Below are 14,945 nucleotides of genomic sequence, written 5' to 3'. Positions count from 1 at the left end.
CTGGGTAATGTTCCCCAAATGATGTTGCTGTCCATTCCCAGGATCAGACATCTTTGCATCATGAAAAATGGCCCAACCCTGTAGCTAACATCCACAGGGCACATTGCTTAAAGACAGATTCCCTGCAACCTCTCTCATGATGGAGAAGAAGGCTGATTCTCTTAGCTCTCTGCTTTGTAAAGAAAATGGTTTTCAGCACAACTTCACCCCACAGCAATTATGGAAAATAAATTGAAGTGTAAGAACAGGGAGATGGCTAGCAGATGGGGCAAAATTAGCCTGGCTGCTACTACCACCCTGGCTCCACAGGACGCAGAAAGAGATCCTGCTCCCTGGAGTGTGAAATGACCACAAGATTAAGAATCAAGGCAGCAGCAAGGAAGCTCCTGCCTCAAGCCCAAGCACCAAGGAGAACCTAATGGGGCCTCCACTTCTGTCTCCACTGATCCCACCTTTCCCCGCCCAAACTGCTGTCCCTGTGGGGGTTCCTCTCCTCCTTCTGGGCTCAGCTCCAAGGTCAGCCTTTAGAGACCTCTGCTGCCCTCCACCCCCATTCACAGTTCCTTAACCCAAATTGACTTTCTCCTTTCTGGAGTCCACTTTAGAAATCTCCTTTCCTTGTTTAATGGCCACACGAAAGCCCCTGCCCCCATGGATGACTGGAGGGTAGACTCACCCTCCTTCAGGGCCCTGCCTCAAGGGCACAGGTCTGTCCTTCAGGGGACCTCCATAGTTACTGGGTAATCAGTGAGCAGCCAGGTTTCCCGGATTCATTGCTGTGAACAGAGCAGCGAGGCACACAGGCCCATGTGTTTAAATGCCCAGTGAGCCCTGTCCATTTTTTCCCCCCTCTTGGAACACTGAATATTTAAAGCCATTTTCTCTGTGGCCTTAGTTGTCACAGAAAGGGCCCAAGCACTAAGCTGGGAGCAGGGGGCTGGGACTTCCTGCTCCTAAGTCATTCCTCAACCTTGGGCAAATTCGGTAACTGTAGGGTCTCACTTTTAAGGAGTGTAAACCACATGGTGGGCACCAAACAGGATAAGATCCTGGAATTCTCTAGAGTTCAACAGTGGAGGTGGGGAGGGAGGGGACCGGAAGGCCTGTCCTGGCATTTTCAGTAGTCTCCACAGGAAGTTCTGTCCTGGCATTTTCAGTAATTTCAAGTGACCCCACAGAGGGTCACTTGGAGACTCAGTGGCCAGAGACCCCACAGCGTACCCCAGCTCCTAGGAGTTGGCCTGCTTCTTGTTCCTTCCTAGAAGCTGGAGTCACATTACTGGACCGGAAAAGGCTCCTAGTATCTAAACCAACGAAGAAGGCCCTTCTTTCACAGCCCCTCCACTTTGGAGACTCCCACAACTTTACCTCCACACTAGTTTGCCCCCCGACCCAGGCCCTCGACGCTCCCCATGCAGGGCTCCCAGGATTCGGGGATGGGCAGGGCTCGGGTCCTGGTCCCTCCAAGCGGGGGCTGCCTCTCCAGAGTGGGCAGGGGACCCGCGGAGGGGGTGTCTTATCCCGGACGGGAGGGAGACGCTGCCTCCTGGACCAGGTACTGGGACCCACGGGCCCACCCCCAGTTGCGTCACCCGGTCCACCGCCCCCTGAGACATCACAATCTGGGGGCCGGGACCCGCGCCTCATCACCGCCGGTTTGTAACCAAACAATCCAACCTACAAACACCCCGGAAAGAAAAAAAACACAAGCTGGCCTGACTCAGCCTCCCGCCCCTGCCCCGCCCCTCGCCCCTCGCCCCTCGCCCCTCGCTCCTCAGGGCCCCCGCCCCCGCACGGGGGAGTGAGAGCGAGCCCGGCGCCCCGCCCCGCCCCGCCCCGCCCCGCCCGCGCCCCGCCCGCGCCCCGCCCGCGCCCCGCCCGCGCCCGCCGCGACTCCAGCTCCGCGGCGCCCTCGCCGGGTGCGTGCCGCTCGCGCGCCCGCCAGCCAGGCTCTCCGCGCCCGCCGCCCGCGCCGCGCTGGCCCGGGCCCTCCCGCCCGCGCTTCATGGCTGCACACGAGTGGGACTGGTTCCAACGCGAGGAGCTCATCGGGCAGATTAGCGACATCCGAGTGCAGAACCTGCAAGGTAACGCAGCCCAGGCTCGCCCCGGGATGGCTGGGCGCTCGGGGGGCCCGGGGCGCCGCTCCGACACTTGGCAACTCCCCCGCGCCGCCCCCGCTCGCCGGCCGCTCGCTGTTCCTGTCACTTGCCTCGAGGTGGGAGGCCGGGGTTGGATACCCGCCCCCAAGCCCCAGGGCGGCCAGCCCTGGCCAGGTTTACAGTTGCCCAGGGGGTGGGGCGCCACACGTGTGTGTGTTGTGGGGAGAGGGCTCGCATTTTCATTAGGGGGACGTCACCACCCCCTCCAGCCACCGCTGCGAGTTTGGAGAAGTTTGTACGTGGGCTCTTGGGGGCGGTGGCCCAGGTTAGGGAGGGGAGGAGACAGTGCGACTCTGTGTGTGTGTGTGTGTGTGTGTGTGTGTGTGTGAGTTCGCACACTTCCTAAGTACCTTCGAGGCAAGGGGAATTGAATGATGGGCGGCGCTTCAGGGGGTGAGTTGGGGAAAGCGGGGCCAGGGGTGCAGATCGGATCGGTGGGGTCAGGCAAGCACCCAACTCCAGCGGCCACTTTGCTTAGGGAGCTGCCCCTCCCCTGCAGGATCAGGACTCTAACTGGGGAGAGGGCGAGAGCCCCACCCTCCCCCCACGCTGGCCCCCAACTCGGACCCTGCCTGGGCACAGGACACTGGGACCAAGGCTTCTACCTGGGAGGTAGCTGAGAAGAGGTGAAAGAGAAACTCCAGTGGTGGAGAGCGGCTGGAGATGGCGGTGCCACACATGAAGTGTGTTTCTCTTTCAGAAGAATTTATTCAATGTGGAAACTTAGAAAGCACAAAAATATTTGAAGGAAAAAAGTCACCCATAATTTCCCCTCCACAACCTACCCACCCAAAAGACAGGTGTTCTTCATGGAACTGTATCTCCAGCTTCTTTTTTTTCATATGTGGGCTTTGCAGAACTAGACAGAACACCACTTCCGGCCCTTCTTCACCCACATTGACCTGTGCAGGTGAAGTTTCTGTAGCTGCTTCCCCTGCTGGCTTGGGTTTCTAGAGAGTTCAAGGTTAGGAGTGGTTAGGAGCGAGCTGGGAGGCCTGGGCAGAGAGGCGATGGGGCTGTGGGTGCCCTCCCCCAGCCAGGGCAGCGACTTTACTGTTATAGGGCAGGGAGCCCCAGCCGCTGGGGGATGGCCGAGCAGTCAAGTTTAAACATTACACCTGATTGAATGTTTCCTGGGAGCCCAGGGTCTGCCCCACCCCTAGGTTGGGCAAGGACAGTGCCAGCAGAGGTGACCTCAAAAGGACTGGGGAGCCTCCTGGGGTGGACACTGGAAACTGAGTTTGCTCTGGGCCGCTCTGATCTCTTCTGGCTGTGATTTGTGTTAAAGGAGGAGGCTTGGGCTGGGATGTTGAAAGTGATCTCTTTTGATAATAAGCCAAGTGCCTGGATCCTGTTGCCTGAGAAGAACTGACATCCTGTTTGGGGGTGGGCATTAGTGTCTTCTGCTGAGATGCCATCTTGTTTGGACTGTCAGGGTGTGAGTGTGTGTACCTGTCTGTCTTAGGCAACCATTGAGTGTTTAATAAGCACATACTAACCAATGCTTCGTGCAACAAGTTCCTGCATTCCTCTAGGATTAGCTCCTGGTTTAGAGAAGATTGACTGTTGTGAAGAGATGCCCCACAATATGAACATTAGGTTACAACCAGAACGGTGGGAGAAGGCTTTACAGAATAGGGACAATTTGAGATGGGTCCTGGAGGTTGGGTAGGAGTTCACTGAGTAGGCTCCTCTCCCTCAGCTCCCAGTGAACTGTCCTCACTTTTAGGCAAACATCAGTTACAATTTAAGCATCAACAGGCTTTGCCATTAAAAAAATAAATTTTTAAATTTATGTATATGTTTAAATGTGTACTTATTAAGTTCAACAAAACTTTATGTATGAGTACATCTATGTAACAACCACCCAGATCAAGATGTAGATTTCCAGTACCCTAGATGGTCGATTCATCTTCTTTCTCAGCCAGTAACATTGCCCCCTGACCACCAAGGGAGCACACTTGATCCATTACTGAAAGTTTTGCCGCTAGAACCTGATATACAATTGGATCATACAGTATGTACTCTGGCCTTTTTTTTTTTTTTTCCGGCATTGTGCTGGTGTGATTCCTCTGTGCTCTCGCCTGTATCTGGACTTCCTTTCTTGCTGAGTACTATTCCATGGTATGGATGCACCGCTGTTTGATGATTCATTCACCTGTTGAGGGACCTTTGGGTTGTGTGCAGTTTGGGGCTATTATGAATGAATGAAGCTGTCCGTGTCTTTTGGGGGCATTAGCACGGTAGAGTTACCGTGTCGGGCATTGTGCTTTGCTTAGCATTGCTGAGAAGAGGCTGGGAGTGGAGATGGGGGCAGGCATCTGTCTTCTCTTGATTTTTCCCTTGGTCAGTCTCTTGACTGCATGCTTAATAGGCATTTTCTCTCTTTGCTCCTGTGGTACTCAGGAAGTCTCAGCCAAAGGGCCGAGTCCAGAAGGTGCTCCACGCCGAGCTTAGTTAGAGCATCTGCTATAACTGGCTGTCAGATGTCAGATGGCCCGGGATGTGCCTGGATGATCGACTTTGGGGGCCACCAGCAGGGGCCTTGTTCTGAACTCAGTGCAGAGGGTAGTCAAGTTATGGGAGGCAGGAGGAGTCCAGGCAGAGGGGCTGCCATTGAAGCTGTGTGCCTGCTTACAGCACAGATAGCCGCAGTTGTCGTGGTGATGGAAGGAGGGCTACAGTGGGATCTTACAGATCTGTAATCATAGGGATTGAGAAGGATTCCCAGCCTCCATCTGCAGGCAGCAGCTGCTGTCAGGGTCAGGCATTCCTGATTCTTTTCAGAAAGCTTTGACTCTCTTGGGGCCCTGGGATGGGGTGATCCTGGGGTCATTAATGAGGGGTAGCCCTGAGCTTACAACCTCTGGGATATTGCATTTCAGGGAAGAATAGTTTAATAATAGAGCTATATCTTTGTATCTTTCCATATATCCATATGTTTAAGTTGACTTAGAAGTATCTTGGCCTCTGCTCACTTGCTCATCCAAGGCTTTTATCTCTCACGCTGAACTGTAGGATTCTGAAATCCATGCAATGTGATTGTGATGTCATAGGTCATCTCCCAAAAAACATTGGAATGAAGATTTCTCGACCTGTCTTTGGAGGTCCGGGTGAGCTGGGCAGAGTGATGGCCCCTCCCAAGAGGCCTGCCACTCACCTTCCTGTGTCTGATACTTGAGCAGATGCGGTGTTCATGGATATGTTCACATGCATAGCTCAAAAAGACATTCGTCAAGGAGGAGCCCTCTGGCAGAGCATGGGCATGTCCCTCTGGGCAGACTGCCTGTGCCACCCTCACAGGGTCCCTTGCAAGGAAACGGGGGTGGTCCAAGCTGTTGACCTTTTTGGAGAAGAGAAGATGGAATTGCAGGATGCTGGCAGCTTCTGCCAGGTGGTCCCTGCTTCCTTGGAGCCATGTGGGAAGGCAGGGGCATATTTTCTAGAACTGACGTTAGAGGTAGTGTGTTAATAGGTCTGCGCCTTAGTTCGCTACCTGGCTGGGGGCTCCAGTGTCCTTCAAAAGACAGGCTAGTCTGGCTGCCCCCTCTCCCTCTTTGCCTGAGCCTCAGGGTCCAGCTCAGTGTTCCACCAGTTCTGGGGGTCACTGTACTGTTGGACAAAAAGGGGTGTCAGGCCAGGATTTAAAGAAGGCTCAATTCATGTGGGAAGCCTCCACCACCCAAAAAACCCACAACCCTTCTCTGAGCAGTTTAGCACATGTGTGTCGAGCACGTAGCATCTTGCAGACATTGGAGAATGAAAGCTGGTTCTAGTCTCTGCCTTTCAGGAGCGTGAAACTGTCATGGGCACCCAGCCAGACTGGAGCTTGAATTTTCTGATTCTAGCGGTGCAGAGGTCGGTTCTGCTTTGGGCCATCCCCGGTCATTCTGGCGCTTTTGGCGTTTGATGCTGTAATTCTGGACCTGGACTTTGAAGGCCAAGCAGAAACTTGACTGCATAGGTTCTGGGTTGCACAGTGCAGAAGGGAGAGAAATGATTGGAATCCCCTCAAGGCAGGCTCAGAGGCAGGGCAGGGCCTGCGTTTTCCGAAGGATCAGCCCCGGCCCATGTGGCCCACTTTCTCCTTTTGTTCCACTGGCTCAGGCCCAGGTGCAGGTGTCCCTCATGCGAACTTGGACTCCGCAGTGACTGACTTCTTTACGGCTTTCCACCCACCACCCAGCCACTTGAGCATGTTGTTGCTAAAGCCACCAGTAGGTTTTGTGACCTACAGCAGAGCTTCCCAACCCGTGAGCTAAGGGCAGCAGAGTGGGGGCCTGGGCAGCTCTTTGGTCGATCCCAGGACAAATGGTATCATGGTCCCATGTGACCACGAGAAAAAGGCTGCGTTGCACTGGCTTACAGGATGAAGTCCAAGCCCCTTGACCTGTTGTGCGAGGTCACCTGTGGCCTGGCTCAGGATGCCACACCAACCTTCTCTCCCATAACTCCCCAACACTTCTGCCCCCACAGCCCGCCCCTCCAGTTCCTTATCGCTCCATCTTTACCTCCCTATCTCTAGACCTTCCTTTCACACAGCAGTGGAGCACACAGCAGTGGGATGGGATGCTGCCATGGTCACTGTTATCCAGCAGCCAGAGAAGGGATGGAGCCAAGGAGGGACCGTTCCTGTTCCCACCTCCGCCAGCTCTTAGAGGGCACAGCAAGTGCACTGAAGGTTTCTATATAAAAACCCAAAGAAAACCAAATGCACAGGTTTCATGTCAAGGAACTGCCTGCCAGGGCACTACCCCTGGGGCTGTGTGCCTGGTTCTAAGGGATGAATCATCATGTAGAAAGTTTCTTTCTGACTGTGGCTAGGGTCAGGCCGTGGTCAGTTCACTCCTCATTACAGGCAAAAGGCCGTGTTCTAGTGCCAGCTCCGTCCCTATCTCATGGTGAGGATTTTTCTCGAGGGGCCTTTCCAGGTGGAGCATTGTGCAGCTGCGGAAGCCACAGCCAAGACCCAAAGGCTGAAGGCCTGAGCCAGGGTCCTGGCTTTATTGCAAACTCGCTGTGAGATTCTGAAAAATCTCTCTCCCTTGTGGTTCCTTAGTTTCCTCATTTGCAAAATGAGAGGGTTGGATTATCTGGGGCTCAAATCCACCCCTGGGAAGGTGGTCAAGGAGTGGTGGGCCTGGGCAGGTGCCCACCTAAAGCCGTCTGCCTTCCAGCCCGGCATGCGTGAGTGGATGGCTGGTGTGTGACTCTGGGCTCTGCTAAGCACTGCTGGCTGCATCCTAGATTCTTTTCACTGTGGAGTGCTGGAGATTCACTTCCACCAAGTGTCCTGGGTAGAAAATGTTGCATTTCATAAGCTTTACTGTACAAATACATGTGGTAAATGATGTACATTCTTGGCTTGTCCTTGGCTGTCAAGTTGAAGGTACCGAGGGAGGTTTGGTGGCCGGCCCGCCATCAGGGCAAACAAGGGGCTCTGGACTCCACCCATGCATGTTTGTACCAAGGAACAAGAGTGTTCAGGGGCCAGGTAAAACAGAAGCCCATCTCACAAATGGCTTTGCAGCGGGGAGAGGGAAGCCCTCAGTCCAGTTGGCAGCAGACCTAGGAAGAAGTTTCGCCACAGAATCACGTGTCAGCAGCCACGACTTTGCATCAGAGCAGCCCAGAGCTGCCTGCTGGCCCTATAGCCTCATGAGAGAGGCGGGATGTCTCACCAGATCTACAGCTCTAGGGAAGCAACCCTTTGCCCAAGAGGCCCAGATTTCATAAACTGCCCTCCCTGACCTGTGGAACACTCTGGCATTTAATTTTTCGCTGAAATAGCTGAGGCTCTGGACAAAGTCCCTCTGCCCGACAAGCCATAGATCACATCTGCCCTATGTCTGAGGAGAAGAGAGAAAAATAAAGTAATTGTCTTTTTTATGATTGAACCATTAAAAGTGAACTCCCTGTTCCCATAGAAACCTTTTTATAAATTTTTTTTTTCTTTCCCCATGCCTTTTTTTTTGTTGTTGTTTAAACCGTGGTAGATTGCGTTAGTCACAGAAGGAATTAGAGGCAGCATCAGAAATCATAAGTGCAGCGTCAAAAAATGGACTTTTTCTTCCTTACCAAGTCTTCTTTTCCTACTTTCTTTCTATCAGAGTAGGGATTTGCAAACTACGGCCCACAGGACAAATCTGGCCTGCTGCCTCTTTTTGTGTATAAAGTTTTATTGGCACATAGCCACACCCATTTATTTGCATATTGCCTATAGCTGCTTTTGCAGGACAAGGGCACAGCTGAGTAGTCGAGGCAAAGACGTACCCACAAAACCAAAAATATGTATCATCCAGCCCAGTGTAGAAAAAGAGGAAGACAGAAATGGAGAAAAGTGTTAGTAAAATGCTCTCAGCAAAAGAAAAGTGGTGTGTGTATGTGTGTTTTTAATTTTAATTTTATTTTTTTGAGACAGAGTTTCATTCTTGTCACCGAGGCTGGAGTGCAATGGTGTGATCTTGACTCACTGCAACCTCTGCCTCCTGGGTTCAAGCAATTCTCCTGCTTCAGCCTCTCGAGTAGCTGGGATTACAGGCATGCGCCACCATGCCCGGCTAATTTTTATATTTTTAGTAGAGACAGGCTTTCACCATGTTGGCCAGGCTGGTCTCGAACTCCTGACCTCAGGTGATCCACTTGCCTTGGCCTCCCAAAGTACTGGGATTACAGGTGTGAGCCACTGCACCTGGCCGTGTATGTGTATTTTTAGTGTGTATCTCTCTGTGTGTGTATGTCTGTCAGTGATGTTTTTGCTAAAGTCAGCTGCTCTGCCTTGGAACAGCAGCCCAGGATGAAAGCCGTCAAGATGCCCCCACATCCCAGAACTAAGGTGTAGTCTTGGAACCCCTGCCACATGCCTCCCACACTTGCCTGGTCATTGTTATCCCACGTCTGATTCTATCCAGAAGAAAGCCCCAACATCTGTGGACAAGGAATCACTCTTCTTTCCAGCAGCAATATGTGAATATAGGGGCCTGGAAGGCTGGAATCGGGTTCGTGGGGTGAGGCCGGCCAGCCTCCCTACGGAGTAGGAAATGGGTCCTTGTCAGCAAGTATCAGGCTGCTATGCAGAATACAGCAATCTGGAGGACTTCTGTAGAAAGTTAGGAACTGTATTTTCTGAACCCAGACCCAGGGCACGTGACAAGTAGAAGGTGCTTCTCGTGATGACAGCAGGGAATGCTTGTTGTATGTGTGGCAGCCCAGCCTTCTTCTCCAAAGGGTGCCTGACTGCCTGGGGTACGTTTTAAATCTGCTTTAGAAATGGGCCTACCCACTTGAAGCCTGGTCCTTTGGTCAAGTAACAGTTGTCCAGTCCCCCTGAAATTCTGGGAGCTGGGGATGGAGGGGTGGGTGAATGGGACATGCTAGGAGTTCTCAGTACAGAGAGGATAGGGTTATGGTGAGGTTGAGATCAGCGTGTAGGAACTGTGGGTGCTCACCGTGGGTCCTGCAGGAGTGTAGGGTGGGGAGGGAGGCCCAGTCCAGTCTTGAGGGGGATATTTGCACAGCTAGACTGCCCTGTAGGTTACTCTGTGAGTTTGGTGGAGAACAGGGTGGCGGCAACAGGCCTGAGCTGAGAGTGTACAGACCAGGGCTCTGGTCACGGGGCTGGCACCACTTGGCCATAGAAACCCAGGGAGGCTTCCCGACAGAGGGCAGGAGAGTGGGACTCAAGGGGAAGGAAGAGGCCTGCATGAGTCACAGATTGTCTACCCAGGAGACCAGAGAATGTGGTGATGTCATGTCACAGTGGTCGCCTCTATGTTCTGTATCCCTGGGATGAAGAAGGTGGCAGAGGATGGGGTACAGAGGAAAATCTGTCTCATGAACCCACAGGGTAGGGGAGCGTGTGGTGGGGGGCCATGGGGTCAGGGAGAGCCCCAGCAAGCTCCTCAGCAGGACGGAAGCCAGGGTTGGGTCGGGGCATGCAGGATGGTGCATCCCAGATGGGCCCATGCAGTTGACCTTCACCTTTTATTTCTGTCCCTCTTTTTATTTGGTTCCCTTGTGTTCTAGTGCTTCTTGGAGATTGTGGTCCAGTGTCCCCAAGGCACAGAAAAAGCAAGCAGAATTTGGGGAATTTACAGAGGCCCTGGGGTTGTTAGGATTTGGGGAATTTACGGAAGTCCTGGGGTCATTTTGGTGTTGACCAGAACTACTTTCAGCTCCTGCAGAACTGCAGACCTCCCGGTCTAACTGGAAGGACCCCAGGCTCCGATGGTGGAGGCACGCCCCACCCCTGCCTTCCTCTCCTGGGGGGTTCTCCATGCAGCCAGGAGGCTTTGCGATATTTATATCCCTCTCCTTTTAAAAACTATTTTTAATCCTCTATGGTATGACATACTTAAAAGCAGTGTTCTGAGCCCTTCCAGCTGAGAACTGGGGCGGCGGGTGGGGAGGGGGCTCGGAGGTGACCTGCCAATCTGGTGGTGGAGGAACCTGAACCTTCAGATAGCACTGTTCATGCGCCTCTTCCCTCGCCTCCCGTGTCCCGTCAGTCCTGGCCCTGAATGTCTGTCTCATTTGGGCCTTCCCATGTTTGCCTCCTTTGCACACATTCTCCTTGTTAGTTGCCACGACCACTGTCTACGCTGCCTCCAGTGTGCCCGTCCTGCTCCGGCCCTGCAACCCGAAGACTTTTCTCGCACCCTGTCCATCTCTCCACCAGGGCTCTTTGCCCCTGGGAAGAAGTGCTGCTGTGTGCTCTGCCCCCACCTCTCCTGGCCTTCCTTGAAGGAACTGGGCCACAGCTACACCCAGGTGTCTTCCGGGTTCGCCCACAGGCCACACCCTTTACCCTTGCTGTGCCTTTGTCCACGAGGTCCCTTCTGCAGAGAATGACTGTGACCATGCCCAGAACAGCCTCTTTGGGCCCTGTCTGTGCCCTCCTGGACAGAACTCACAGCCCTGTGATCTGGACTCCCAGGGGCTTCACAGATGCCCTCTGAGCCCGCCTCTGAGTGGAGCCCTGAGTGAGGTGCACGCATCTTTGTCCTGCCAGCCCCTAACGTGGAGCAGGTCTTTAGAACCGTTGTAGGCTGGACAATGCCTCCACTGCAAGATGTCCACATCCTAATCCCCCAAACGGGTGAATATGTCCTCTTCCTTGGTAAAAGGGACTTGGCAGATGTGATTAAGTGAAGGATCTTGAGATAAGGAGATTATCTTGGATTATCCAAGTGGACCTAACTAATCACAAGCCTCCTTATAAGAAGGAAGCAGGAGGGTCAGAGAGAGAGGGAGACAGGAGATGTAATCATGGAAGCAGAGTTGAGAGCGGTGCCGCTGCAGGACGGGGCCAGGAGCCGAGGAATGCAGGGGCCTTGTGTTAGGCCGTTTCTGCATTGCCCTAAAGAAATACCTGAGTCTGGATAATTTATAAAGAAAAGAAGTTTAATTGGCTCATGGTTCTGCAGGCTGTTCAGGAAGTGTGGTGCCAGCATCTGCTTCTGGGGAGGCCTCAGGAAGCTTCCAATCATGGCAGAAGGGAAGGGGAGCCAGCACAGGGCCCACCTCCAGCACTGCGGGTCACATTTCAACCTGAGATTTGGAGGGGACACACACCCAAACCATATCAGGCCTCTACAAGCCAGAAAAGGGAAGACCTGGATTCTGGAATCTCCAGAAGGAACACAGCCTTGCCCGTAAGCTTGGTTTTAGCTGGTAAAACCCGTTCAGACGTCTGACCTTCGGAACTAGAAGATAATTTATTTGTGTTGTTTTCAGCCACTAAGCGTGTGGTGATCTGTCACAGCAGCCACAGGAATCTCATACACAAATAAATAACAAATGGCTGTCAAGCCTTCTCCGCTTCCAGAGAAGAGACACATTGGGGAGATATTTGCACAGCTGGACTGCCCTGTAGGTTTCTCTGTGAGTTTGGTGGAGACCAGGGTGGGGGCAGCAAGCTTTAGCTGAGAGTGCACACACCAGGGCTGTGGTCACAGGGCTGCCACCACCTGGCTGGAGAACTCGGGGAGGCTTCCTGACAAAGGGCAGGAGTGGGCTTTAAGAGGAAGGGAGAGGCCGGCTTGAGCCAACAGACTCTTTACCTAGGAGGCCAGAGAAGGTGGTGGCGTTGTGTCATGGTGATCTCATCTATGCCCTGTGGCCCTGGGACAAAGAGGGTGGCATCGTAGTGTCCTCTAGTTGCATACGCTGTTGTGTGGATTTTGGGACTGAACATGTTCTGGCAGCAGTAACATCTCTGTTCTAATCCTTGTGTTCTTTTGGAGTGGAGATCCATGAACCCTGGAAATGCCGTTACCCTAGAGCAAGCTGAGTCCTGGTTGTGCTGGGTAAACAATCTTCTACTTGATGTGAAATATCACAGTTTATTTAGAAAACAAGAGAGCATCATTAAAATATGGGTTTATAGACAGTTTCCAACTTTTGGTTTTATTACATCACATATCGAAAGTCCCAGGCTAGACATACAACTTACAAGGGACTTCAATTGCCAAAGAATGAAAGAAAAGTCCTAATCCTGCCTCACTGGTTCAGGGCTGTTGAATGATGTCGTCTGTGTTTCCAACCTCCCTAGCCTCCCTCTCCCTCCTTGGCTGAACACGGGATTAGCCCCACAATCTTCATGGCCCCCATTCCATTGTTGTCTCGTGGTAGGTTTATGAAACCAGTAATGATCATGGATAACCACACTTCCCATTTTTTTTTCTTCTGTTTCTACTTATTTTTATAAAACAAGGATGAAATGCAATCAGACATTCCAGTAATATTCCAAATATATGGCCGTGCAGCTGAAAAAGGTCCCCCATGCGTGCGCACGGCTTCTTCCTTGTCAGGCTACACTGGGGGAGTGGCAACCTGAGTTACAGAAGACAATCTGCGGTATTGTTGCTGTTACAGTATGTATAATATACAGTACATGCTATATAAAAATCAATTAAGTCAGGGACTGCCTTTATTGGTTATAGGGCACTGATGCAATCATGGGGAGTGTGTGCGGGGAGGGGGTTGGTAGGCTGGGGAGAGGTGACCACAGTGCAGGACCCTGTGCCGTGTCTTTGGAAGAACCCTGATGGTGGGCATTATTATCAGCCCTGAGAGCTAAGGCTGAGTGAGATTGTCACAGGTTCCAAGCCATTGAGCTAGTAAGTGGTAGAACCAGGAATCAGAGGTAAGCCTGGGAAGATGAAGTCAGTCAGGGCCTGGGTAGTAAGATGAGATTTGAATGTGGGGACATGGGGAGAGACTTGACCAGCACTAGATCAAGGACCAGGTGGTGCTAGAGAGGACAGTTGACTTACTTGGAACCCAGAAAGAAAACTGGATCCCAGCTAAAGGATGTTGGGCAAGATGTCAGCCAGCTTTGCTGCTGAGCCTTATCACAGTCTGTTCAGTGGCCCAGCTGGTTCTGTTTAGAGTCATTTACACACCAGGTTTTTCTTGAACTAACAAAGTAAAGGCTGACTTCTTGACTGAAGATTTCTGCCTGGTGATTCCCCGGGGTGGATCTCAAAAGAGTGGGGATCTGAAGAAATTGAGGAGATGAAATTCTCATAACCTTGAATGATGGCAGAAGTGAGCAGAGGCAGCCATGGGAACCACCCTCTTGTCCCTGTGTTGTGTTATGGTGATGGCAGATGATAAAGCGGAGCCATCCCCATTATGTCATTTAAGGCTGACGTAAACCTCTGGGGCCCCTACTTCACAGATGCAGACTCCGAGGTCAGAGGGGCTCCGTGGCTTTGCCCTGTTCTCAGCGAGTGAGCAGCAGATGTGAGGTTTCACAGCACACTGTGGTATCTCCAGGAATTTGCTGCAGCCCCCTAGACTCACCAGGCCTTTCTGGAGGCCGGTCTACAAAGGCTGCTTCCTCTCCTTTCATGTACACAAGCGTGGAGCTCTCTCTTGGAGAGCTGGCTCTCTCCAAGAGAGAGCTGGCCTGGCCTGTGAGTTTAACTCTGATCTAAAACAAACCAAACGTGTTACCTCCCAATTCAAAGCCAAGGGCCTTGGGTGCCGAAAGCAGGAGGTTGCCCCGGGCAATGGCCTGTATTGAGTTCCCAGGAGTACCTTGGGCAAGGGCCATGAAGTGGCACGTGATTGCTGACCCATAGGGGACAGAGACATCGCAATGCCGTGAGGTCAGTGAGGGGTTGTGGAGTGGGTGAGGAAAGGAAGAGGAACAGCAGGAATCAGATAAGTGCTGCAGTCCTAGGTTGAGGCTGTGTAGGGTAGGCACTGCTACACTTGGATTTGTTGTTAATGATGGCTTGTTTACTGTGGGTTTGCCCAGGTAGACCAGAAGTCCTACTGGGTCAGGTGCTGGAGTCTGCCCTGGCCACCCCTGTGACCCAGGCTTAGAGAGTGCTCAGTTTATATTGTTGAATGCATGAATGTGGAATCAAAGGGAGAGTGTGGATGCTGGGTTTGGCAGAGCTGGATTTGAGCCTGTTTTTAGTATTGACTGGCTGTGGGTAGCTGTGAGCCCGACCATGTCTTTTTGGTGGAAAGGGATGATAACCCCAACTTCTCCTGGTTGCTAGAACATTCAGTGAGGTCACATGTCTTCATCAATGCCTGTTTCCCCATTCCCTTGCCTTTTCTTTAAGGTTTATATGGAAAACAGTGAGACCCCAGCCCCTTTCCCTGGAGAATATGGCTTGCATTGTTTTTTAAGCTGATGATTTTAGTATTTTCTTCCATGTCTCTAAATAACATGCATGTATTGCTTCATCTTGATTTTTTGGTTCTAGGCTCTGGTTTCTTACTATAGAAGGTGAGGATGTAGGACCCCTCTTTACCTCCTTT

The 14,945-nt window shown here is 52.3% G+C and overlaps 1 protein-coding gene and 1 long non-coding RNA gene across 6 annotated transcripts in view; one reads left to right on the top strand and one right to left on the bottom strand.

Annotated features, from left to right (window-relative positions):
• The window catches only part of LOC109023182 (uncharacterized), a 48,810-nt gene extending 47,252 nt beyond the window's left edge, over positions 1 to 1,558 (bottom strand). For all 4 annotated transcript variants that reach the window (XR_010130892.1, XR_010130890.1, XR_010130889.1 and 1 more), the window contains exons 1-2: positions 1,369 to 1,558; positions 677 to 776 (exon numbers count right to left, since the gene is read on the bottom strand). This is a non-coding gene — a long non-coding RNA (uncharacterized lncRNA). The remainder of the gene's footprint in view (positions 1 to 676; positions 777 to 1,368) is intronic.
• Positions 1,559 to 1,889: 331 nt separating this feature from the next.
• CLMN (calmin) overlaps positions 1,890 to 14,945 on the top strand; it is a 131,191-nt gene continuing 118,135 nt past the window's right edge. Inside the window, exon 1 of one of the 2 annotated variants that reach the window (XM_004055651.5) lies at positions 1,890 to 2,087. In XM_004055651.5, coding sequence (XP_004055699.3) covers positions 2,006 to 2,087 — 82 coding nt within the window. In that variant the 5' untranslated portion in view covers positions 1,890 to 2,005. The remainder of the gene's footprint in view (positions 2,088 to 14,945) is intronic. The other variant, XM_019009776.4, reaches the window with a different exon arrangement.

The sequence above is a fragment of the Gorilla gorilla genome, chromosome 15 (assembly GCF_029281585.2).
Source record: "Gorilla gorilla gorilla isolate KB3781 chromosome 15, NHGRI_mGorGor1-v2.1_pri, whole genome shotgun sequence".
Taxonomy (NCBI): Eukaryota; Metazoa; Chordata; class Mammalia; order Primates; family Hominidae; genus Gorilla; species Gorilla gorilla.
Note: the sequence above shows the minus strand (reverse complement) of the source record. Positions and strands in the feature narration are given on the sequence as shown.